Here is a 27486-nt window from a genome sequence, read left to right as displayed (position 1 = left end):
ATTTTCTGCGATATATTGCAATATATTACCTTTTTTTCCAACTTCAGATTTTTCACAATTTCAAATGATGTCCCGAAAGGACAATTTTGTCAACATCTGTTGTATCTAAAAAGATACATTTCTGTTTGTTCATCTCACTTCAATTTTCTTGGTGCAAAATGTGATTGTCAAGCAGACAAACTGACCAACACATATATCATAAAAGATCAATACTTGGCGTCTGTGTATCGATACAGTATTGCCACGAAAAATATCGCGATACTATGCTGTATCGATTTTTTCCCCCACCCCTAAAAAATACTGTCGTACATTTAAAGTGATCTCACCTCGACCGGCGTCTTTATAAAGATTACAAGAGCTGCTCTTTAAGTTTGTAAGGCATCTTTATTCAGGTTGGTACCATACTGTATGTACAACAATACTCTGCTGATCGGGCTGAACAGCATTATTAATTATTAATGGGACTACATTCAAATGTCATTCACTCAACATATTTCAGTTTGAATATAATCAAGTGTCGACCAAAAGAACCGCTAACGTCTGAAAATGGTGGAACAACTCCTGTATTAAAAAAAAATTCCCAGTCAAAAATTTGATGTTATCCAAGATACCTTATGAAAACTTTTTTTTTTTTTTAATATACATCATCATGAACGACTTACATTTCAACCGTAAAAGGTCTGACAGCACCCTCGGCTGTCCACGGTTGTCTTTCATTCGGAGACGGAGCAGTCAAACCAGTGCATGGACCCCCCAGAGAGCTCGTCTAGCCACAGAAATCGGTTTCAAAATTAAACACTAAATTGTCTTCTTCATCCGTCCGTACAAATTGTGCATTAAAATGCCAGGTTAGTTCCGTGGTTCCGAAAAAAAAAAAAAAAAAAAAAATCAGCTCGCCCTTTCTAAAGTCTCTTCAGCGTGAAAAGTGGAGCGCTGTTGCAGTCCCGTTCAAGTTCGTATGGCTCCAGTTTTTAATTTTTTTACTTTTTATTTATTTTTATTTTTTTTACCACAACCTTCGTGCCAGGCGCAGCGGAGCGGATCGGGGCCTCCATCAGCCTTCTCGGACTTTGGCAGCGAGCGCCGAGTTCTCCTGTCGGATAGCCTTGTAGTCGTCCTGAATCCTCTCAAGGTTGGCCACAGTCTTACTGCTGTTTTCTGTCTCGATCTGTGGGCAAATTCAAGATGCCATTAAAATAAAAAAAACTGTTCTTTTATTGAACTGTAAACAGGGTTTCTGCAGGTTTCACTAAGTCACATTCAAGACTTTTAAAGATAATTTTTTGGGCATTTTCAGCCTTTATTTTGATAGGACAGCAAGATATTAAGCCATTTGAACCTGTCGTTGTTTGTCCTCTGTCATTAACAGACAAGTTCGCAAACTAACTTGAAGCACAAAAATTGAGCCCCCTAAAAAGGGTCTAAAATCGACCAATGGTTGACCATACTCCTCATAAATCCACCGGAGTTTAGAACGCCAACACAAAGGAAGCGTTAGGCAACGATAATCCGGTCGAAGGAAAGGACATACGGAAGGACTGAGGATATAGACTAGGGGTAGCGTTGCCTGGAATTGGGAAATTGATTTAAGACCAAGAACACGGTTCCACAGATAAATACACGAGACTTTAAACTTTGATATTTTAGACATGAGACTTTTTAAGACCCAACGGAAACCGTGTGTAAATCTGTGGACGTGCTGCTGCATTGTAAAAATACACGTCAATACAATTTCTGTTTGTCTGGGGTCTAAAAAGAAAAAGAAAAGTACAACGATCAGTCGAATGATGAACGCTGCGTAACTAGTAACGTAGCACGGCGTTTGTAGTTCAACTGGTTATGACTGTTTTCCCAAGATGGCGCCAGCATGTATACATGAACGGTACTGTCTTTCTAAACTATCTTTTTAATAAACTGTCTGTACACTTACAAAGTTCTCCATTCTTCTGTTTACATGTAGGGACCCTCATTATGCTACCGTGGAAGTGTGGTGCTATTTGGAGCCTTGTTAGTGGTGTAGAAATAGAGATTTATTTATACTTTACCCTCTGCCCCGACGACTAGCGTTATAAGCTAATTAGCGGTTTGCGCTAAAACTGGTCACATTCGATTAGCATGAAAACAAATCACAGAGAACGGTCGACTCGGTACACATGTGAACCCCTAGGTTCAACTTGCACCGGATTTGTCCTTTAAATGTGAATATATTGAAGAGTCTTCTCTCCTCTGGGACACTGAACTGAATATCTTTGAGTTGTGGACAAAACAAGACATTTGAGGACGTGGTCTTGGGCTTTTTGGGAAACACTGATTGAAATTTTTCACCATTTTGTTACATTTTAGAGACCAAAGAACTAATCCATTCATCCAGAAAATAAATCAACAGATGAAAATGATCGTTAGTTGCAGCCCTGGTTACCGTATGTTTTCATACCTTCATAGTTTTCACTTTTCTGCCTACAAAGACACATTTCAACGTACTAGACTTGTTCCAAATTATTATAATAATAATTTGGAACACAGTGTAGACTGATGCGACGATCACATTGAATCAGTTAAAGTGTAAATCTCACCTGCTCCTCTAGATCTCGAATCTCTCTCAGGATGGTCCCGGTGTCTTCGATGGTTTGGATCAACTGATTACAGTTCTACGGAAGAATGCGAGATGGAGAGAGGACGTGTTACACATTCACTGATAAGAGCAAACGGAGAAAATGAAATCTTCAAGATGTAGTCGAGACAAAATGTGATGACGTACTTCATGCAGGGCTGCCAGGTACTTGTAGGATTTGCGGACGGATTCGTCTTTTTTGGCGTCCTTCAAAATGACAAAAATACATAAAAACATGAGAAATTGGTTCATCCAGAAACACACGTGTGTTTATATATTGAAAACATCCTCCGGATTAAAGAGCATATGTACTGGTTCTGGAGAGTTGCCACATATTGCGAAAGGCACTCAAGAGATTGCAGAGAAAACAGCACTTTAAATGTATCTGTCACTTTTTTTTAGTGCTGCCCTTTATATTCAATTCAAATGTTCAATTTATTCAATAAAAAAAAAGTTGGAAATGATTTCCTTTCATTTATTTTAAATTCAACAAGCAATGTGTTGTATGTGAGAATACGGAAAGCAGCAGAACTGAGTAAACTTTAATATCTGTATATTTATCGTAAGTTATCGCGATATTCAACAGCGTTACAGCATATTGCATATGTTCTTCATATTGTGCAGCACTAAACTGAATGTAACAGGAGAACGGATGAAGTGAACCTTGAAGACGAGCTCATCAGTCACAGCGAAGGTCCGGTCCAGTTTTCCCGTCAGACTGTTGATCTCTTTCTGGAGCTCCTTGGTGTCCGACAGAATCTGCAGAGAAAGCGAACACAGTGTTGGTGAGTAGAGCTGGGTATCATCCAAAAACAATCAATCTATACCGCTACTGATGCCCTGACTTTGACACTGGGTCACAAACAATACTTTTTTTTTCGATAAAAATTTTAAAAAAAAAAAAACGAAAAGAATCTACAACATTACGGCACAAATGTATTTTTGTCTGTGTAACGTTAAGACAGCCAATCACAGACGTGATCAGATCTTGGTAGAAGCATGCTGCGTGCTGACTGGCTCACTGACTCAGATGAGATTTACTCAGTAGGTATTGAAGTTAGGTATTGAATGAGGAGACATTTTTCGATGCTAGATACTTTGGAGGCAATGCTCATTACCTTGGTCGGCCAATTTCTAATACCAATTAGACTGTTTAGGTTATTTTAGTGAAAATATAATGTGTGTTCCCAGACAGACACATGGACAGAAACAGGTGTATGTCCCCGAGCCGCACTCTAGACAAAGCAACACAAACTCACTGCGTAGGGCTCGTGTGCAAAAGGCTCCAGTAATGTGAGCATTGAAAGAGCATGACCCCCCCCTCCCATGTTACAACCTGCCCAGGCTTGTAGAGGACAGCTGTCAGGTTTCCTTAAAGTGAAGGTACAGTTGGTGTTTGTGTAGTCTCGCATTGCCAGACCTTCCTCCGCAGCGCTGCGGAGGAAGGTCTGGCAAGCCCACACAGCATTCCTGGATGGGAGAACGACGTGCTCTGGTTTATTGGCATTTCTTTAAACCAATAACAATCTTCTTGGCTGGTGCTGAGCTCTGGACGGAGCCACGGTGCCTCTTGCTAAATAGTCTTATGGAAGGAACTTGTTTTGGTGGAACATGTGTACGTTCAAAAGTAGTTTTAGTCGTGCAACAGAAAACTCAGGTTGGACAGATAGTCTAGCTAGCTGTCTGGATTTACCCTGCAGAGATCGGAGGAGCAGTTAACCATAGTCCTCACAAATCCACCGGAGGTTAGAACCCCAACACATAGACAGAGGAAGGTAACGGACATCCGGACGAAATGCCAGCCCCTGAATAATCTCGGAAACGTCGTCGATGTGAACAGTGTTTGTGTGTGTCAGTGACAATGGTGGAATGTAACTAAGAACATTTACTTCAGTCCAAATGTTGAGGTACTTTACTTGAGTCTTTTCTTTTCGTGCCACTTTCTACTTCTACTCCGCTACATCTCAGAGAGAAATATTGTACTTTAATCTCACAGCTTTAGTTACTACTTTACAAATTAAGATTTTTGCACACAAATCACATGTTTATGAAATCTGATCTAGAAGTCCAGCTGAAATAATCAGACCATTAAACACTTAAATGTACTTACGTTCCCATTGAACGAATATTGGAATATTCGGTTCCAGCCCTATGTATTCGTTATTTTCATTGTTTTGTCGTATAGTTTGCTTTTGAATGTACCTTTGTAATTTCCTCCTTCTGTTTCTTGATGTTGCTGACGATCTCTAGAATCCTCTGAGTGTACGCTGACCGAGACACGTCCTGAGGAAGATTTTCTAACTCCGTTACCTACGTTGGGAAACAACAGGCACAAGTTACAGACGGTTATCTTCCAAACAAAACGGTGTCAACGTGACGCGTGTTGCCGTGACCTTTGAGTACACTGTGTCTTTTGTCAGCATTCAAAAGAAAATTAAACTCAGTCCGTTACCAGTTGTTTGTAGATTTCTTCCTTCTTCTTGGCCTCCTCCGTAGACACACGGATTTTGTCATGCAGGGACTTGATTTCGGACAGCTTTCTGGACGACTCCAGCTGAGGGAAATGGAGGCAAATGTTCAGAATCAAAAACAGGGAACCCCCCAGGGAAGCCTGGTCCTACCAGACTCTGGTTCACTAGCCTGGTCCTACCAGACTCTGGTCCACTAGCCTGGTCCTACCAGACTCTGGTCCACTAGCCTGGTCCTACCAGACTCTGGTCCACTAGCCTGGTCCTACCAAACTCTGGTCCACTAGCCTGGTCCTACCAGACTCTGGTCCATTTCATTAGTCCAGAGAGTCTGGCCTCTCTCCATTGACAAGTGTTAACTTCCTTGAAGGCGGGTACTCTGTTGAAGTTTAAAACTATTGGATCTGCCCAGAGCCACTCTGGATCTGCCATAACCAATCGCTAACGTTTGGTCGTGATGTGGGCTTAGCATCGCTAGCGTTAGCCTTAGCTAACTCCTTCACCGCTAACGGAGCGAGCTGGAAAATCAGACTTTTCCTGAACCCCGTGGGGAGGAGGGCCACGACATCATGGCCCCCAACACAACTCAGCAAAGATTGTTCCTGCTCGGGATTTAACTTCTGGATATTCGGCAGCGTTGCCACAACGGACCGAATGGCTTCGCTCGCTTCTTTCTCCGCCGCCGTTACAGAACTACAACTCAAACTAGCGCTCAACCTCAACGTCATCGTTCTCAGCCACTCCCTCTGTTCTCTGATTGGACCGCCAAATATTTGGCTGGAGAAAACCCACGACTATACCGCCAACCCAGACGGAGTAGTGAAGGAAAATTAAAATTGAGGGAAAGTACGTAAGAGGCTAGCCCCAGGGTTCTCTAGGTTAAATTTAAGACTTTTTAAAGACCCTTTAATACCACCTAAGATTAAATTTAATGCCAATTTTATGGCCATATATTGAAAAAATAAGTGTGGATTTTAAGCCTGAGAAAATATTTATTTACTGAGTAACTCTCCCTGAACTTATTAAAAACATTTTTGTGGAGTGTGTTTGTACTCTTAACACAAAATAAATGTAAAATCTTTTTGCTTTCTTATGCTAATACTAAATGAAGTAAATTTAAACATTACCCACACAAAGTATTTATACATGACATTACTGCATTTAATTAAGCCTAGGAAATGGCAAGAAAAAACATAATATTTTGTAAACCATACACTATACTTTGCATACTTTTGTGTTTTTTGAATATTAAATTCAAGTCATGTGATCAGGATATGACGGGAGTAATTTTGTGCCTCGGGATGGGCAATTGATTCCCGTGTCACCCTCTAGCACGCACCTCACGTAAAAAATATAAATAGAAGACTGTCCTATTTTTACGATTGTAGAGCGGATCTCTGCTGCCCATACGCACTGCTCTCGTGTCCAGTTTCATTGATTATAGTGGAAGCTTAGGTATGTTACACATGCAATGTAACCGGCCCGTAATACTTTTAAGACCTCTGTGTGTGTGTGTGTGTGTGTGTGTGTGTGTGTGTGTGTGTGTGTGTGTGTGTGTGTGTGTGCGTGTGTGTGTTTGTGTCCCAATCCCAAAGTCCGGAATCACACACTCACGGACTTTGGTGCATGTTCTTGCGAAATTCGTAAGGGCTTAGGGTTGTCCCAATGTCGAATTTCAAAGGGGCGTGAGGGTTTGAGTACACGCTTAACCGAGCCCTTTCCGTGAGTCTGCATCGATGCAGACTTCACCAAAGGATTTACCCACAGTTCAAAGCGTTGTGACGTTTACCGCGGACACCATAGGGAAATCCGGAAATTGCAAAAGGTAAACCGCAGCCCGACACACGGCCACGGAACAGACTGACCGGTTTTCAAGCTTGTAAAACAAGAGCTTGAAATAATGTGGAATCAGGCAGCCGTCTCCTGTGCCTTGGCAGTGTGGAAAGCAACAAACTTAAAAGGAAAATTCCCAAACCGGCAAGTGTCAGCGACATCTTTGTTATTAAACGTCGCCAAGGTAACATGTGATCTCGTGAAGTGCTGTCCCAATCCCATTTATACCTATCTGAGCCCATGTGAGCTCACACACTCACTCACTTAGCACCTGAGATCAATTAAGTCTGTGAGTCCTTAGTCCTCAGGGCTTACTTTGGGATTGGGCCTGTGTGTGCGTGTCTGTTTTTCCTGTAGTGACCAATCCGTTGCACTTACATCTTGGTTGCTGCAGATTTCTTTGAGTCTGCGGTGCTCGTCGATCAGCGGAGCTCGGTGTTTCTCCCACTGAGAGGCCAGGTGCACCACCCGCTTGGCACTGGCCTCCACCACAGCCTGTGAAGAGACAGAAACACAAACACACACACACTATGAGAGCCTGGTGATGTGCTGGATGATAGGTTTCCAGCCAGCAGCTTTGTCCTGCTCATATTGAACATATTGTTTATAACGCTTAATGGATGTTGTTTTCCCTTTTATATGTTGCAACCAGGGTTCAACATGAACCTGCTAGGGAATGTTTGAAATTTGAACAGCCACTCAATAGACTGCCATTGTTTCTTTGGCTTTTTACCAGCATGTGGCTTGTAAATGGTGCTAATTTCTTGTTATAATAAAATAAAGAATTCTCTTCTTTTTTTTTTAAGATTCTTTTTTGGGCATTTAAGGCCTTTATTTATAAAAGACAGCTGAAGACATGAAAGGGGAGAGAGGGGGGTAATGACCTGCAGCAAAGGGCCGCAGGTTAGAGGCGACCTCTATATATGGGCGCATGCTTTAATTACGTTACATTATTATTATTATTATTATTATTATTATTATTATTATTATGTGTCATTTAGCGGACGCTTTTTTCCCCAAAGCCCTCCCGCTCACTTTTTGACTTTCTGTAAATAGTCCCTTTTAAACGGTTTCTTTTCTTAAATAAGTAACTAGATCTTATTGTATGTTACTGTTGTGAATTCCTCACGCTACAGAGACTGTGTAGTTACGGCTACGTTAGTTACGTATGGTAATTACGGGTTAGTTAGTTAGTTAGTTAGTTAGTTAGTTACGTAAGAAATCCCCAAGATCCCCTCGTGTTTCTTTTCATTACGGTTGCCTGTTCAGAAGTCAGAGACGATGTAAGTTTGATTAAGCTATTCCTGAGCTGTTTCAGTCTGCAGTGAGTCCTGAATGTTAACCATTTAACCGTGAAGCTGCTAGTTTATCTGGATGTTGCTAGCTTGCTAACTTTCCACTACATCACACACGTTACTTGCTAGTGTGGGATACATTTTTGGAGGCTTTAACTGTTACTGTGCTGGAGAGGATGTTCATTTTACTTGCACAGTGTGATAATTGTACATTTTATTTCAGCATTTGTTACTAAGTAATTAATAACCCACTGGTAGGTCAGATAATAGTAGTTATAACAGCTGGGACATTAATGTGCCTTTTTGGGGTTTATTTCAGAAACACATGCAACAATGTACAGCTTGTGACTGCCTGTAATGCACTACCAAGTAAAAGCTGAACTCCACCTGGTGACTGGTGCCCTCTGATAGGAGCCCTGAAGCTGCGAACACACATCACTCAGCATTCACAGGGTTCAAATCCCAACAGTTACTTTATGTACTTTATACACATATTGACTTTCTCTTTTCTTACTCTTCTTATTTGACCTCGAATCTCACTTGGAGCAACTGCAACTTAATAACTTCCCTGAGGGGATAACTAAAGTATCCTGTGGTTCTGGGTTAGAAGAGGTCTCGCTCAGCCCTCGTACCTGAAGCTTCGGCAGGTTGTTGTCTGCATCGGGCAACAGGTCGATCGTTTTCTTCTTCACCTGCATCTTCTCCTCTTTTTCAGAGTTGCCCAGCTCTCTCTGCTTCAACTCATCCAACACCTGCACCCAAACACATCGCCCGTGAACACACAATAAAAGGCAAAGCAAGGCAGCTTCATTTATAAAGCACATTTCAGCAATGAGGCCATTCAAATAGTTTTACATAAAACACTGAAGAGCAGTTAAAAAATATAAAAAAAAAAACAACACTAAAATAGAATAAGATATGTATGGAATACATATAAAAGTTCAGGGTGTACTTTATTTTTATTTTTATTTTTTTAAAGGCAGCATCAAAAGGAAAGGTCTTCAGCCTTGATTTAAAAGAACAGAGTTGCGGCGGACCTGCAGTTTTTTGGATGTTTGTTCCAGATATGTGGAGCTTAGAACAGTCCCTCCAGAAAAACATGATTATACGATCGCATAACTCAATGCATAATCAGCCATTTTTTCAAATATGCTGCACTTTCGCCACATAAATTGCCGATTTCCACGCAAAATATGCAGGGCTTGCATAATGTCATGATCTCTCCGCATTTTCGTTGGAAAAAAAGCCCCATAATATATCTTAGCAGAAAGTTGAAAAATGTTGCGTTTACTTCACACAAGAGCAGCCAGTTGCCATGGGAATGTTATGAAGTGACGTAGTTACGCGACGTGAACATCATCGAAAAGCAGGGTGTTGGGGGGGATAATTTTTCATCAAACTGCAGTTTTTGCAAGTTCCTGCAATTTCATCACATAAAACTGCATAAATATCATATAGCATATTCCATCGCATTTTTTTAAGAAAACGTGCCGCAGAATCAAGGATTTTTGCCCCGCAACAATCACAAAAAAACTCTGCATTTTTCTGGAAGGACTGGTAGAAACACAACGCTGCTTCTCCCGGTTTAGTTCTGACTCTAAGGGACAGAAAGCAGACCTGTCCCAGAAGAACTGAGAGGTCTGGGTGGTTCGTAGTGTAGCAGCAGATCAGATATAAAGCGTTCAGTGCTTTATCAACCAACAGAAGTGTTTTTGAAGAGAAGTGTGTGTGTGTGTGTGTGTGTGTGTGTGTGTGTGTGTGTGTGTGTGTGTGTGTGTGTGTGTGTGTGAGACCTGTGCGTTAGTGACACTCATGTGCTTCATGTCTGCTGCTAGCTGGTCGACGTCACTGCAGAGCTGCTGGAGCTGCTGCTGGAGGGACGCCTGCTCCTCCTGCTGCCGCAGCTGCATGTCACTCTCCGACTGATGGCCGGAGAGGATGGGGGGGCTGCTTACTGCTGCCGCCTGCTGGAGACACACAGACACACACACACACAGACAGGGAGACACACACACAGACAGACAGACACACACACACACACACACACACACACACACACACACACACACACACACACACACAGAGACACACACCCACCCACACAGACAGAGACCCACACAGACAGAGACATAGAGAGACACACACAGAAACACACACACACACACACACACACACACACACACACACACAGAGACAGGGAGACACACACGCAGACAGAGACACACAGAGACACACACACACAGACAGAGACATAGAGAAACACACACACACACACACACACACACACAGAGACAGACACACAGACACACACACCCACAGAGACAGAGACACACATACACACACACACACACACACACACACACACACACACACACACACACACACACACACACACAGAGACACACAAACACAAACACAGACACACACACACACACACAGAGACAGACACACAGACATACACACCCACAGAGACAGAGACACACACACACACACACACACACACACACACACACACACACACACACACACACACACACACACACACACACAGAGACACACAAACACAGACACACACACACATTAAAATTAGGGCTGTCAGAATGAACATGATAATGACGAGTCGATGCAAATACCAATTGACGGCACTATTCTTTTTAACGCGCGGCTAACGCACACGCAGTCAGGAAGCGGTGCCGCAGTGAGGTTGTAGACGTCGGGAGAAACTGCTCCGCGATAACTTCCACAGGATCGTCCAACCCACACTTCATCTAAAGAGAGACTTCCCGTTCTGAGTAACAAGCTTTATTGTTGGGGGGTTGTTTGTGTGTTATTCGTTGTTTATTGAAGCATGAGGAAATGTATGACTATGTTGTAAGTTGGTTAATTGTATGTTTATTGTGTGTTATGCGTGATGTGTCGCCATCTTGTTCTCTCGAGTGCCCAAGACAAATTTCTCCTATGGGAGACAATAAAGGCTTATCTTATCTTACTTACATTTATAACCAATTCAATGAGCATTAAAAAGCAGCTCAAGACCCCGAGAGAAGAAAAAAGGCTCTTTTGAATGGCGACTTTCAAAGCCCGGCCTGACGGTTCTCTCCAAAGTCATCTATAGATGGAGACTAAAGTTATCTGCATGTACTGTCGATGTAAACTGGGGTTCCACTGGAGAACTTCCAGTCTCAAACTTAAGCATTAGAAAATTGAAAAGAATATTGCTTTTAAAAGTACATATACCATATTTTCCGGACTATAAGTCGCACTTTTTTCCTACTTTGGCTGGTCCTGCGACTTATAGTCAGGTGCGACTTGTATATCAAAATATATATATATAATTTAACATGTTTTTAAATGTTAATTGATACTGAAAACATTACCGTCTACAGCCGCGAGAGGGCGCTCTAGGCTTGGGACAACTAGAACGCTGCTCCTAAAGACAACTGAGAAAGAAAAGAGATAAACTGCAGGTAGTAAAATACGCAGCCCCGAAAACGGTAATCGAGCAGCAGAAAGAGAGTTTGAAATGAGGGAGAAACGTGTGAGGGAGACTGGCGAAAAGGTGACTCTCACTGCAATGAAGAAAGCAAAGAAAGCTAATCGGCTAATCGCGGGCTGAAAGCAAGATGGCCAGAGGTGGAGGAACGAGTCCACAGGTGGGGGCTTGAACAACGTGCTGCCGGGAGGGGCTTGTCAACGGTGCAGTTACGTCTCCACGCCCTGGTAGCTAGTTGTTCTGTGTATTGTGTAGTTCAGTAACTGTTAATGTGTTACGTTAACATACCGGACACCTACCGTATTCAGCCTGTTGTTCTGTGTGCTATTGTGTAGTTGACAGATAAAAAAGGCTGATTTTGGTCTTGGATTTTGTGAAATAAATTTCTAAATAAATGCGACTTAAATATGTTTTTTTTCCTCTTCATGACGCATTTTCTGACTGATGAGTCTTATGAGGACTTATAGTCCGGAAAATACGGTAGATCAGATACAAAATGTGCGATTGTGGACAATGTGTGGTCAATCACGATTAAATATTTGAATCGATTGCCTATTTGGGCAAATTTGAAACCAAACCATGTTTGTGGCACGGTCCTCACCTGTGTGAAGGTGAACTTCTGTGTGTGGGTGAAGTGGGTGCCCTTGGTCAGGATGTGGTCAGAGGGGGCGGAGCCTCTGAAGGCCTGCAGCAGCTCCGATAGGTCGGAGGCGGAGCGAGAGCCGCCAAAGGCACTGTCAGGGCAGGGCAGGGCCGCCGAACGCAGCTGCTCCTCGATGCGTTTACGCAGCCGGGCCAGTTTCCGGGAGCGATACTCCTGTTCAGCAACACAAACACACTAAATGAACATGATGTGGTTCATAATCAAAAGTTTGCCATAACAACAGCCTATCCTGAACAGGTAAAGAGGATCCAATGTGCCAACAACATGTGGAAAAACACTGCAACCTTTTGAGAATGTTTTTTTTTTTTTTTTTAACCCTTTATTTTCATTTTCTTAAAGACAGCAAACATGCACAATGACAACAAGAAAGTAACTATGCATGCAAGTGTCTAAATATATTTTCTAAGCAGTACCATTATACATGCTACATTAATCTAAATACTTGAATTAGAACCCCCCCAACCCCCTATATTTCAATATTGTAGAAGGTTTCTCCAAATGCAAAAATATTTTGTACATGAGTAAAGAGTGAACATATGCAATCTTTTATCTTAGTGAACAAAAATAGAGATTAAAATAGTTGTAAAACAGCAATTAGGAATAATAATACCTTTTGAGAATGTTAACTAATTGCAAAAATAAGCAAACGTTTCATCTTTTAATAAGGAATGCACACACACACACACACACACACACACACACACACACACACACACACACACACACACACACACACACACACACACACACACACACACACACACACACACACACACACACACACACACACACACACACACACACACACACACACACACACACACACACACACACACACACACACACACACACACACACACACACGCCTTATCGCGCTGATATGACCGAGCCTGACCCGACCCCGACCATAATTTCTAAATATCTGGCCGAACCCGGCCCGGCCCGGCCCGTTGGGTGTCGTCGGGACCCGTCGGGACCCGTCGGTCTGGGGTCAGGTATCCGTGCCTTAATCCCTACAACCCTAACCCTGACCCGACAACACCTCAAAAACAAGGCACGCCATAGTGTTTAAGGCTGCAACTAACAAATATTTTCATTGTCGATCGGTTGCTTTGGTGTGTGGTGGTGATGTTGAAGGGAGTGTGGTGATTTGCCTGTGGCGTGAGGCGAGACAGAAGTCCCTGCGTGTTCCACTCGTTGTCCCACTCCTGAGCAGCGCTCAGCTCGGCCGTGTGCTGCTCCAGGATGGACGCCACCACAGAGGCATGATGGGAAGGCTGGGCGGTCACAGGAGGAAGAATGTCTCGCTGGTAGTCCTGCAGCTCTGAAATTACAGCACATACATACACACACAGAATTCAAATTCCTTCCTTTTTCTTTCGTCACACAGCGATTCCCCCAAAAACCAGGCTGAACCGGAGACTGTTTGCAACCGAGACGGTCCAACTCAGAGTAACTTCCTGTCTGTGTGTCCCGTGGGTTTGTCCACCGCCGCGCCTCTTTAGGAGACTAGTGGGACGTCCTGAGTGTGTTGATTCCAACGGAGAAGAGAACACAGATTATGAGCGATTCTTTCCCTCCTGTAGTCACCGCAGTAAATATTGGAGCCATTCTCCAGAAGACAAGCCACGTATCTCCAGAACATTCAGACACTAAAATGTTATGTTTCAGACGGACACATCAGGAGAAAATTAACTTAGTTTGAGACCTGTTTCTGTCTCAGGACCGAACTCTTGCGAGATCTAAGCTAACTCTCAGCTAACATTCACCAATGCCCTAACAAAACTAATCTCCATGCTGCTAAATAGGTCTTTTAGCTGTGTAAATATCTAAAAGAAAGTATCGATAAATTATATAAATATAACGATTCATAGTGACTCTAGAGTCCTAGTAAGAGAAACAAAGGGTCTCCCCTGTTCTTTCAGACCACGGTGGGAGATCTGGAGCAGGAGAAGTTAACCCTCTCCTTGATCTCATGTTGTACGTGTAGTTACATTTCTTGAAAGGTGCACAGCAGGCTATGGCGTAGGGTCTGGCGTAGGTCCGTGTCTCCACGTACGTAGCCACGGCGTGGATTTTACCCAGAAGTATAAATCACGATTTAATAGTTTTCAACTGCTCTTCTAATCTTTTATGTAAAGCCCTTTCTGTCACATACAATACCCAGTCCTCACTTCATCTTCGATTAAGCATTCCCAAAACCAACTCTGCCTCTGGTCTCGCATCTTTTCAATCCGCCGTCGCTCGCGATTGGAAGGCTCTGCAAAAGAGTCTCAAACTGAACTAACTCATTTCCATTTCATCCTTTAAAACCATCCCATCATCCTTGTTCACGGACAAATGCCGTTGCTTCTCTACATAATAATTTGTCCAGCTAAGTATTCGTATGGTTTCTCCCTCTCTTACTCACCCATGTACCTGGGCACTTATCTCGTCTTAAGTGTTTATTGTCTTCTGTGTAGTATTTCAAATTGTATTTTATGTCATTTCTAAACCGTATGTATTTCTAATATATTTATTAGCTAGCCCTCCTTCCCTTTCCCTACGTGGCTATGCCACTTGTCAGGCCGCCATTGTAACCAGATAGTCATTAAGAACTTGTTCTGTAAAAATAAAGGTGGAATAAAAAAATAAAAAAATTGCCTTGTTGCTGAAATGTGCCATATAAAGAAATAAAGCTGCCTTGCCTTGCCTACCTTTTAGCTGCTTCTTTCCTGGACCTTTAGTGCAGTGAGGTAAACTGAGAGGCTGGACGTGGAAGCTGTGCTGTGCTCCTGGACTCTGAACAGGAAGGGAAAAAAATAACTTGTTAGAAACCGACAGACTCCCTTCTGGGCAGGTTACATATTATATAAAAGAAGACACAGTAGACTTCTGCAGTGGTATAAATGTATCTATAAATCCATCCTTGGATTACTGCCAACATATTTATACATTTACACGTCACAGCCTACACTCCCAGGCCTTCATCACTTTCAACGTTACAGAGCTTGGCAATAACTTTCTCTTTTTCTGAAAACTTGTCACCATAACTGGAAATGATGTCCAATTGGCCACATCGTTGGCGCTGAAATGAATTCCCCAAAACGCCATTTTGGAAGGGCACGCCTATTCAAATGTAAATTAAAATTTAACTTGCGTCACAGCTTTCCTTTTCCTTTCCGCTCCGTAGTTTGGGAAATGAGGAAGCGAGGTAGCAGTAACGCTGTGGTTGGCTCGCAGAAAACAACCCCCCCTTGAGCAGAAATGGAGAAAGAAAAGGATCTTTTGAACGGCGAGTTGAGTTCCAAAGCCCTTCCACAGGTCTCTCTCCACAAGACCAAAGTTATCAGCATGTGCTGTCGATGTGAACTGAGTTACCACCGGAGTATGTCCAGTCTCAAATACCACTTGAGCATAAAAAAATTTGAAAAAACAAATCCCTTTTAAAAAAACATTTAGAATAGATACATTTAAAATTACATTTCTGAGAAACCACATTTTTCCCCCCCATCAGTCTCGAATGGCAGGTGACTATTAACAGAAACTGTTTTTGAAGGAAGCCTTACAGATTTAATAAACAGAAGTTTGGAAATGGATCAGGCATTATGTAGCAAGTCAGATTAATCTTAAAATGCCTGAATCAGCCCCCACATCACCCCCCCTCATGTATTAAAAGGAGAAATCATGTAAAAAGTGAACCTAGGGGTTAATAACACAATGTGTACAGAGTCGACCGTTCTCTTGAATATGTTTTCATGCTAATCGACTGTGATCAGTTTTATCAGTCGCAATCAGTCGAACAACGAACGCTGTGCAGCCATTAACCAGTAACGTAGCTCAAGCACGGCGTTCGACTGGTCATGACTGTTTTCCCGAGATGGCGAGTTTTAATAAACTGTCTATACACTTAAAAAGTTCTCAATGCTTCTGTTTACATGTAGGGACCCTCATTATGCTACCGTGGAAGTAGTGGTGATATTTTGAGCCTTGTTAGTGGTGTAGAAATAGAGATTTATTTTTACTTTACCCTCTGCCCCGACTACTAGCGTTACAAGTAGGGTTGGGTACCGAAACTCGGTGCCAATAGGGAACCGGTGCCGACGTAAACGGTAGTAACGAGACCGAATAAGAACGAAAGTTTTGGTGCCTCATTTCGGTGCTCAACTATACACTACACCTGACAGCATGTAACGTTAGCCTACCTTTAGCTAGCAGCTGGATTAATCACGGTAAAATGCTGACAGCTAACGTTAAACAGTGTGTTTCACTGTGGAGGACTTCTACAGCGGGATGTAACAGTCTGCTCTGCAGCGCAGCAGCTGCCGTTGTCGCAATTCAGATATACAGTATGTTTATATGGTCGGAATTAAACAACACAGACGGTGCGTTCACTTGCAGCTGCCTTTGTCGGAATTAAACAACACAGATTCACTTAAAACTGGTAGCCTCGTGGTGACAGTAATTGTAAAATACCCTTTTCCCATCTGGGGTTCAACAGCAATTTACTGGTGAAATAAGTTATTGTTATTGTTATAGTTATTACGTTATTATTAAATCTTGAATTTTGACCATGGCCTTAGCAATAAACAAGTCACTGACTGTTGTTTACTACCCTTATTTTTATTTTTTTTTTAACTTTATTGAAAAGTACCGGTTCAGGCACCGGCACCGTTTCAAAAGTATCGATTTAGCACCGGAATCGAAAAAAAACCAAACGATACCCAACCCTAGTTACAAGCCAATTAGCGGTTTGAGCTAAAACCGGTCACATTCGATTATCATGAAAACATATCCCAGTGAACGGTCTTCTGTACACGTTATTAACCCCTAGGTTCATTTTAATGCTGGAATTGTCCTTTAAAAGCATTCTCGGACATCAAATTGCAACTTTAAAAGAGTTTACTTGTGTTTCACCGTGCAGTGGCAGTCTGCAGTTTGGAGGCAGCCAGGGCACAGCCAGCTGGGCTCTGATCGCAGCAGCGATGGCTTTCTGGAGCACCACCGATTTACCTACAGGAAGAGATGACAGCTTTGGATGACTCAGCAGTAAGTGGGAAGTCATAACAAAAGGCCTCGTCATGCCAACAATGCCCTTATCTTAAGAAACCGCGGAGCAGACAACAGTGTTTCCGTGTTTCCTTTTAGACCTCCGGACGTGCAACAATGCAGTTTTCTGGTTTAGATTCTGATTGCTGATTTCTTATATCAGAGTTTCTGCAGGTTTTTAACAAGTCAAATTTAAGAATTTTTAAGACCTTTATGAATGAAATGTAAGACCTATATCACAACATAAAAAGTACAACGAGTCACAAACGTACTTGCAAAGTAAATAAATGTATTCAAATTGAATAAAAGTGACAGAGTAATAATGATCTTTACATATACAGTGAATTATATTTGGCCCAGCGTAAGAAAGAACTACAACACCACGGAATAAAAATAAACATTTCAGTGAGCATTAGAGGCAGCGTTACACGGACGTATGGAAATTAAGAACTGTTTACAGTTATTTAAGACCCAGAAAACCATACTTCAGCGGATTTAAGACTTTTTAAGACCTAAACTTTTGATTTAGAAATTTTAGACTTTTTAAAACCAGGCGGAAACCCTGTATATGTGACTGATCACAGGTCACACTTAGCTCATTCTTCTTCATTATGAGATACTAACTCAGGGACCAATATGCTTAACAGACCATAATAGTTATGAGAGGAGGCTGCAAACTGTTCGAAACTTGCCAAACACCATTTTGGTGTTTTAAGCTCCCAACGTCGTCTTCCAGGCCAGGCCATGGTTATGGTTAGGTGCCTTGAAGTCGACGTTGGGGGCTTAAACCACCACCAAGTGTGCATTTTCTCATGAACATGTCTCTTGTCGGTTACTAAAATGTTGCAGCTGGAAGCACTGAACAGTGTTTCATTTAAAATTGTATGTGGCACAACAACAAACTTCGAGCTAGCGAGCTACACGCTGAAAATATTTTGAAGAAAATTTGGATGATGAAACAAGTCAGGCCTGCTGCGGTTCTTTCAGGGAATGATTGTAAAGATTTACAAAGAATATGTTTAGGGCAATTCCTCTCTAACTGGGACCAATAGGTGGGAATGCTGTGGACTGGTAAGAGCCAATGAGGTTTAACCATGTATCAGCTCATTTAAATATCTCACGTTACTGTATCGTGTCGACAGTTAACTTCATTTAATATTGGATATGTGGAGTTTTCTTTTGCGGGGTGCAAATGCTCCACCAGAACCAGTTCCTTCCTGAGACTATACAGAAAGCGGAGTTTTATATGAGACACACAGGGATCAGTTATATGCAAATGACTTTAAAAAAGGTAAATAGAGATAGGAGATAGAGCTGGCTAAGCGAGACTACGGCACAAATAATGTAACAATACAGTGTTGGGAAAGTTCAATTTCTACATGAACTAGTTCAAAGTTCAGTTCACAAATTTTAAAATGAACTCGTTCAGTTCATAGTTCACACTTCAACATTTGGAACCAAGTTCACAGTCCCAAAAATGAACTAATTTCATAGCTCTTTTTTTCCATATGTTGCTGCGAGCTATTATTTTTCTACATTTTTACCACAGCCCAAATATAGAACCACAGACAGCAATTATTTTATCAGTTTTAACACTGAAACTATGCGTCAGATTTCATCTTCATATCCAATCAGTTCAGCGTGCTGTTTCAGGTTTGCTGTGGATGTGTGTGTGTGTGTGTGTGTGTGTGTGTGTGTGTGTGTGTGTGTGTGTGTGTGTGTGTGTGTGTGTGTGTGTGTGTGTGGTTTGCTGTGGATGTGTGTGTGTGTGTGTGTGTGTGTGGTGGTTTGCTGTGGATGTGTGTGTGTGTGTGTGTGTGTGTGTGTGGTTTGCTGTGGATGTGTGTGTGTGTGTGTGTGTATGTGTGTGGTTTGCTGTGGATGTGTGTGTGTGTGTGTGTGTGTATGTGGTTTGCTGTGGATGTGTGTGTGTGTGTGTGTGTGTGTGTGTGTTTTGGTTTGCTGTGGATGTGTGTGTGTGTGTGTGTGTGTGTGTGTGTGTGTGTGTGTGTGTGTGTGGGTTTGCTGTGGATGTGTGTGTGTGTGTGTGTGTGTGTTTGTGTGTGACTCTTCCTTCTGATTCCGGTTCTTATCGATTCTCGATTCCGATTCATTGAGTGGTGGAGTTGAAACGGGTCACATGCCTATTTCACAAATAAGAGGAAAGTTTTATTTTGATTCAAAGGTTGGTTTGCAGTTTGACGGGGCTTTTTCAACGTAAAATAAAGCCACACTAGAGCACAGCTTACTGTGTTCCATGGCTGCAACACAACAAGCACCTGGCTGCTACCGAAACCCAAACTTGCGCATGTTTAATTTGAAAGTGATGATCGGATTTGAAACCAAATCCTCCAAACGATTCCAATACAGAAACGTTTCCAATGGAATCGTAATTTTTGAAACGATTCCGATTAGGAATCGGTTCTCGATGCCCAACCCTAGTAATACGGTACGTTCAGTTCACAAAATATGAACGAGTTCGTGAACTATCGTTCAATGAACGCGTCCAGGCACAACACTGCAACAATACACATTTCAGAGGAGATATAAAACCACGTGGAGGACATAGACAGAGCAGCGCTCTCTGTACCTGTTGGCTGGTCTGAGGCCTCTGCACTTTCTCTGGGCAACTTCTCCACCAGGAACATCAGCAGGGAGCGGATCTCGGGCTCGTTGCTGTACAGGAAAGTCTGGTAGCCGATCTCTCCTTTATAACCGATGTCCTGGAAACCAACAGTGTGACGTATTAGAAATACTGCTGGGGAGGTGCAGGCTGGGATCCAGCTGAGCTGGTAATCTTACACGCACAACTGAAATGTTCGGCATTGTTCAGGGGTTACTTGGCTGGAAGAAAAAAAATAAATAATAATAATAATGCTATATATATATATATATATATATATATATATATATATATATATATATATATATATATATATATATATAAAATATAAATATAATATATATATATATATATATAAAAAAAAAAGAATGATAGTTACATCTTCGATTTTAGTGGTGCCTTTTGTGGTTAATTTAATGTCCAAAGTGTTCAATAAAAGAATGTTGGAAATGATTTCCTTTCATTTCTTTTAAATTCATTTTTAAAATGATATTTTAGCAGAATACTGAAAGAAACAGAAAGGCAGAACAGAGAACACTTTAATATCTCTTTTTTTATCTCAAGTTATATCATTATCGCGATATTCAACAACGTTACCAGCAACAGAGTATACACGTTTGGGCGTGTTAGTTTAAACGGAGATTAGTTCTTCTACTGGAGTTAAAAATGCAGAGTTCGCTTTTGGCTCAAAACTCAACGCAGCGATGTAAATGTAGCCTTAGACTACACCAGGGGCGGATCTACCGGGGTGGCAAATGCCACCCTAAAAGAAAGCCTTGCCACCCCTGCTGCCACCCCAGTTGGCAGCAACAAATTAAAAGTTACGGCCGATTTGACAATTTACGAGCGCAAATCTCCAATGTCAGACTGCAACTGTTTGCTTCCCCTCTCACACATCTGCCTCTCCTCAATGCCTTTCCTGTGATAAAGCCCCTATCACACTATCTCTTGTTAAGTGAGATCACACCGTATAGTCACTTATTCCTAATATGAACAGTTTCACATGAAACCTCAAATGCAGGACACTGATTGCATGAGATTAAGTTTGTCTGGATGAGTGTGTAAATGGCAGCCTGTGCCCTTTTGTAGTGTGTACATAGTATTTCTCATCACACTGTGATTAAATTCAGTATATACACATCTGACATATGTTTCCACCGCTCAAAAATTCCCGCCCCCCTTCTCACCACCCCATGAATATTTCTCTAGATCCGCCCCTGGACTAAACCATGAGTCATACAGCCCCAACCGCTGGCCTAGTGGCTTACCTGACAGGCCTGTGCCAGGCTCATGCCCACTCTGAAGCGAGCAGACATGCCAGGAGGGAGGGAGGTGGGCAGCGCGCTGCCCAGGCCTGGATCGATCACCCGGATACATCGGACCACCGCCTCCACTATGAGCTCACTGCTGAACTGTTTGATGCTCCCAGTCTCCTCACTCACCTCTCTGTAGGTTACATATTAAATATGCCAGTTACACAACTAACGTTCACACTTTAGCCATACACATCCGTGGCTGTACTGACCTGGACATAGGGCTGGGTGATATGGATAAAAATGCAATCTCACAATATTTTTTGACCAAATACCTCGATATTGATACCGCAACGATATTGCAGCGTTGACTATTGGTGCTTTCACAAAATATTTACACAATGAGATTTTTGATAAATAATCATCAGTAATGTGGATATAACGACTAACCGGCAATTTCCACTGGATGCGGAACGTCGACGGAGTCATTAGGTTTCCATTAAAGTCAACCTGTGTATTTCCACAGACTGCAGAACGTCTGCGTCCCGACTCCGTCCCAGTTCCGTCAGTCCGCAGCCCTCCGGAGCAGATATACACAAGAGCTTCTATTTTTGACGGACGACGGAGAGCTCCGCAGCAATTCAGCACACGGCAGATAGTGCGGGACAGGAAGTCGAGCACAGAAACAAAATAAATATCCGGTTAATTTTCAAAATAAAATACACCATGCTCACGGCGGATCATATTTCCACTGCACTACACCTTGAAAACACGGCACAGAGTCGTTTCCCCTCTACTCCTCTAAATGTAAACTAACTGTTGTTGGTTTTGTGGTTCTGTTCTACGTGAATTCGCGAGAACTTGTGGGTCCTCGTGACTACAGCTGTCAGTCACGGCCGCAGCCGTTCGGGCAAACAAATCCGGACCCGGTGGGTATTGACGGACGGCGGAGCACGCAGCAGACACGCAGCGGAGCCGGTCGGCAGCCGTTATGCATCCAGTGGAAATCCCCGGTAAGTGGGTAAAGGTAAAAATAATACAACAGCTACAACAGTCTGGTAAGTTCAGAAAAGTACATCACTTTAATGTAATGCAGCCTTTAAAACCAGGAACACTTATGCCATATTACGATATCCGAAATCTAAGACAATATCTAGTCTCATATCACGATATCGATATTAGAGATGTTCCGATACCAGTATCGGTATCGGCTCCGATACTGCCTAAAACGCTGGTATCGGTATCGGGAAGTACTGGAGTTTATGCACCGATCCGATACCACGTAATAAAGCCCTGAAGAAAATCCACGTTAAAGTAGATTATTTATGTTCTTCTTCCGTTATAACTGACTGTCAAACTGGAGAATAAAAGAAAGTTCTGGGGCATTCATTGTTTGTGTTTGTTCATGTTTCACAAAGAGTTTAACCTGAGCCAGACCGACAACAAAGATAGAAATTATTTCACATCGAAACAGGGATAGTAGTATACAGCTGTTAAAACATAATGAAATATATGACACTGGTATCGGATCGGTACTCGGTATCGGCCGATACGCAAGTTCAGGTATCGGAATGGGTAACGGGAATCAAAAAAGTGGTATCGGGCCAGCTCTAATCGATATATTATCGATATCTTGCCCAGCTCTACCTGGACACTTTCAAATCACTTCTCAAAACCCATCTCTTTAGAAGAGCCTTCACCTAGGGCTGCACAATTAATCAAATTTTAATCACGATCACGATTTTGGCTTCCCACGATCACATTTGCGTGATCGAGCGATATTTAAAATGCGTCATAGAACGCTCCTTATCAAAGTTTTTGCAAAGCCACTCTAGCGCTCCACAAACCACTGTGTGATCACGTGCCTCTGTGAGCCAATCAGAGTTGTTCCCTGCACCGCGCAGCTTAGTTTCTAGACACAGACAGTCACAGAGGACAGAGAGTAACGTGAGGATAATTCCACAACAGGTAGCAGTCGGTCATCATAAGCCGGTCACAATGTTTACCAGTTTACCAGTAAACGCAACATTTCGTCCCGTCTGTTTTGTTTTTCAGACAACAGCAGTGACCATAGTGCTGGTTTGTGTCTGTTAGCTCATAGCTTTAGCAGCAGACTGTTTGACATCCCGTTGTTGGAAATACAGTCACACTACACCGTTTAGCTGTCAGCATTTTAGCCGTGTTTAATCCAGTTACTACTGTGGCTAACGGTAGGCTAACGTTACCTGCTGTGTAACGTGTTAATAGTGTTTACTGTGGCTAACGGTAGGCTAACGTTACCTGCTGTGTAACGTGTTATTAGTGTTTACTGTGGCTAACGGTAGGCTAACGTTACCTGCTGTGTAACGTGTTATTAGTGTTTACTGTGGCTAATGGTAGGCTAACGTTACCTGCTGTGTAACGTGTTAATAGTGTTTACTGTGGCTAACGGTAGGCTAACGTTACCTGCTGTGTAACGTGTTATTAGTGTTTACTGTAGCTAACGGTAGGCTAACGTTACCTGCTGTGTAACGTGTTATTAGTGTTTACTGTGGCTAATGGTAGGCTAACGTTACGTGCTGTGTAACGTGTTATTAGTGTTTACTGTGGCTAACGGTAGGCTAACGTTACCTGCTGTGTAACGTGTTAATAGTGTTTACTGTGGCTAACGGTAGGCTAACGTTACCTGCTGTGTAACGTGTTATTAGTGTTTACTGTGGCTAACGGTAGGCTAACGTTACCTGCTGTGTAACGTGTTATTAGTGTTTACTGTGGCTAACGGTAGGCTAACGTTACCTGCTGTGTAACGTGTTATTAGTGTTTACTGTGGCTAACGGTAGGCTAACGTTACCTGCTGTGTAACGTGTTATTAGTGTTTACTAGCGTGACATGCAGCGATGTTTATGTAGCCTCTAACGTGGGTTTCGGAGCATCAGAGCGCAACGCACACATGTAAGTGGCAGTGTTATGAGCCAATGAAATCTGCGTCGCTATTTCGTCAGATACCTTACGGCAAACGTGCATGTATGGAAAGCGGTTGCACAACAGCTGAAATGGCGTACTCCTTCACAGTATCCTTCAATAAAGGAGGAATGTAGCACAATATGGATGTAAAAGCTGTTATAATTAGCCTATGTGACAATAAAATTTGTTTTGGTTAAATCAACAAATAATCGTGATAATTAATCGTGATCACAATATTGATCAAAATAATCGTGATTATCATTTTGGCCATAATCGTGCAGGCCTACCTTCACCCTATAATAACACCACACTTAACCTACTGTTAACTGCTGAATAGAGGAGAATTACATAATTATTATGACAAAAGTATATTATTTCTGCTTTTCATCATGTTACAGAAACCACACATCAGTTCACAGACCTGAATTCAGTTCATACAGAGGGGCTTGCATTGTGTGTGGATGGTAATTAATAAAAGCAGCATTTGAGGATATCTCCTCTTTCTCCAGTTCTTACCGGACTATCTGTGGCGATTGCAAACACATTCAACCAACTACACCTAAGAATTCTTCATTGAATAGGAGGTCCTAAGCTTTGGGCTTATTTAACCAACACCTTCTTCATCACAGTTTTTAAATAGGATTGTTTTTGAGTTTTGGGTTGTTTTATTTGTAAAATAAAATGTATTGTCCTTACCATGGTTTTAATGTAAAGTGTCTTTCAAGATGCAATACTTTATTGCCATGCAACTAAGTTGCATGACAGTCCATAGCGGTTAAAAACACATGTAGAGACAGATAGACACAACCCCCCACCCCCCCGCCTCCCCAAATGCATACCATATATCCCATAATAAAAAAGATAAATATAAAGAAAAAGAAAGTAAAGTGGCAGTGCTGAGTGTAGTCAAGAGTGAGAAAGTGTCTATTTGAGTGCTTTGAAATGCGATATATAAAATAAAATGTATTATTATTATTTAGTTAAATCTTTCTCAGCTCCCAACCTTTGCCTCAAATCAGAGGCGGAAGAAGTATTCAGATCTGTTACTTAAAAGGTATTGTGGAGGATTTTCCCGAATTTTAGAAAAGAACCGCCCTCTGTACGTTTTGAAAAAATGCACATGTGCAACACTGCTCCCGAGAGGGAACGCCTATTAAACGTGTGCACGAGAGGGCACTGTTTACAAGTTGCTGTTGGCATGGCTCATACAAGCCTACTTTCCAAAAGAAGATTTGCACTTTTTCACAAATTGAGATGTTTACCGTGTGTGCGCGGTGCGTGACTTGTGCCAGGGCTAGCATCGCTAATCATAGCTTACATCAACTTTTACTAGCAGTGATTTTAAATGGATTTCTCCAAATAGCCAAACTTCACCTGTGGAGTAGAAACTTCACGACTGAGGCATCAGTGGGAAGCCCAACCTGTGCTTTTAGCGCACGCCAGCGTGTGAACTATATTCTCCCAAAAGCTTCAATGCTTCAATGAATGGCTGAAACCGTAGCTCAAGCTCACCACACATATACACCTGGAAGCTCGAGACGAGCACGTACGACAGCCTGACGTAAACATATCACCAGAATGATTGACAACTAGGAGGACCAATAGTCTTGATGATCCACCCGGAAAAAGAAAATCCTCCACTATCCCTTTAAGTAAAAGTACTACTACCACACTGTTAAAATACTGTGTTACAAGTAACCGTGCTGCTTTAAAAGATGTTGTAAAAGTATGCAAGTATCATCAGGAAAATGTACTTAAAAGGATTACAAGTAAAAGTACTCAATGCAGAAAAATCCTCCCATTTCAAAACCTGTCAACGATCCAACCAGTTGTGTGTTTATATAAGAACTTGTTGTTTAATTTATAATAAAACATTTTATAAACTACGTGTGTTTTTGTGTGCAGAAAGCAACTAACTAGCAAGTAACTAGTAACTAAATCTGTAACAGATGAATGTAGTGGAGTAACTAAAGTAAGTAGTAACTAAAGCTGTGACAGATGAATGTAGCGGAGTAACTAAAGTAACTAGTAACTAAAGCTGTAACAGATGAATGTAGCGGAGTAACTAAAGTAACTAGTAACTAAAGCTGTAATAGACAAATGTAGTGGAGTAACTAAAGTAACTAGTAACTAAAGCTGTAACAGATGAATGTAGTGGAGTAACTAAAGTAACTAGTAACTAAAGCTGTGACAGATGAATGTAGCGGAGTAACTAAAGTAACTAGTAACTAAAGCTGTAACAGATAAATGTAGCGGAGTAACTAAAGTAACTAGTAACTAAAGCTGTAACAGATGAATGTAGTGGAGTAACTAAAGTAACTAGTAACTAAAGCTGTGACAGATGAATGTAGCGGAGTAACTAAAGTAACTAGTAACTAAAGCTGTAACAGATAAATGTAGCGGAGTAACTAAAGTAACTAGTAACTAAAGCTGTGACAGATGAATGTAGCGGAGTAACTAAAGTAACTAGTAACTAAAGCTGTGACAGATGAATGTAGCGGAGTAACTAAAGTAACTAGTAACTAAAGCTGTGACAGATGAATGTAGCAGGAGTAGAAGTAGAAAGTGGCATGTAAAGAAACACACTCAAGTAAAGTAAATGTACTTCAGTTACATTCCACCACTAGAACTGACCCACGTCTGTGGTCATGTGATGGGCTGACTTAGCTGATAGTTCCCTAACATTACATGGATGATTTCTGTCTGACAGCAAACTCAACATCAGTCAGCTAACATGTCACTTCGACGACACTTAGTACACGACCGTGAATTAATAAAACCCGCCGTTAGCTGATACTTACGTGCCGACTTGTTTGAGGGCGTGAATCAAAATGTTGTCAACTTCTTCCATCGCTGAAGTTGTTCTGTAAACGTTAGCTAGCTAACAGACACGACTATAGCAGAGCATGTGATGCTAGCCCGGGTTATTTATTAACATTAAGTTAGCTAGTAACCGTATGGGATTCCCATGTATGAAAACAGGCAGGTGAACTAGCTTCCATTTTCGGTAGGCTAACTTAGAAACGTTAGCTAGCTACTTTTTAATTAGCAAGGCTGCTCTACTTCCCTGACAAAATCCATTGTTATTCTCCGCCGAGTTGAATCGCCTTGATATAAATAAGCTTTTGTGACACAATGAAAGATTAGCATATCCTACAAATTGAACCTGGCCGGGTCTATCTGCTACAAAGGCAACAAATCTGACATTTGTGTGTCTTGTTCTGTGTGGAAATGAAGTAATAACGGAATTGAGCAGCGGTATTCTGGGAGGTGGA

General features: G+C 41.9%; 1 protein-coding gene across 3 annotated transcripts; it reads right to left on the bottom strand.

Moving 5' to 3' along the window:
* Positions 1 to 364: 364 nt before the first annotated feature.
* ccdc22 (CCC complex scaffolding subunit CCDC22) lies at positions 365 to 27486 on the bottom strand. Of its 3 annotated transcripts, none has more exons than XM_028584022.1 (16): positions 27013 to 27486; positions 21284 to 21461; positions 19983 to 20115; positions 17250 to 17356; positions 15052 to 15145; positions 13519 to 13688; positions 12302 to 12517; positions 10001 to 10174; positions 8840 to 8959; positions 7291 to 7407; positions 5064 to 5165; positions 4814 to 4921; positions 3275 to 3370; positions 2759 to 2818; positions 2574 to 2648; positions 365 to 1168 (listed from the first exon to the last, which is right to left on the bottom strand). In XM_028584022.1, exons 1-16 carry the CDS (start codon positions 27060 to 27062, stop codon positions 1055 to 1057), a joined length of 1914 nt encoding a protein of 637 aa, XP_028439823.1. In that variant the 5' UTR covers positions 27063 to 27486; the 3' UTR covers positions 365 to 1054. The 3 variants fall into 3 exon arrangements, with proteins under 3 accessions (XP_028439823.1, XP_028439824.1, XP_028439825.1); XM_028584023.1 differs by having other exon boundaries at positions 10001 to 10171; XM_028584024.1 differs by having other exon boundaries at positions 15061 to 15145.

The sequence above is a fragment of the Perca flavescens genome, chromosome 7, assembly GCF_004354835.1.
Source record: "Perca flavescens isolate YP-PL-M2 chromosome 7, PFLA_1.0, whole genome shotgun sequence".
In the NCBI taxonomy this organism is placed as follows: Eukaryota; Metazoa; Chordata; class Actinopteri; order Perciformes; family Percidae; genus Perca; species Perca flavescens.
The sequence above is the reverse complement of the archived record's forward strand: the minus strand, read 5'-3'. Positions and strand labels throughout refer to the sequence as shown.

Excerpts from the sequence above, each read along its gene's own strand:
- ccdc22 (XM_028584022.1), bottom strand. The coding sequence starts at position 27,062 with ATGGAAGAAGTTGACAACATTTTGATTCACGCCCTCAAACAAGTCGGC. Across the intron at positions 17,357-19,982 it reads GGCCTCAGACCAGCCAACAG|GTAAATCGGTGGTGCTCCAG; the intron begins GTACAGAGAGCG and ends CTCTTCCTGTAG. Across the intron at positions 15,146-17,249 it reads CACTGCACGGTGAAACACAA|AGTCCAGGAGCACAGCACAG; the intron begins GTAAACTCTTTT and ends CTTCCTGTTCAG.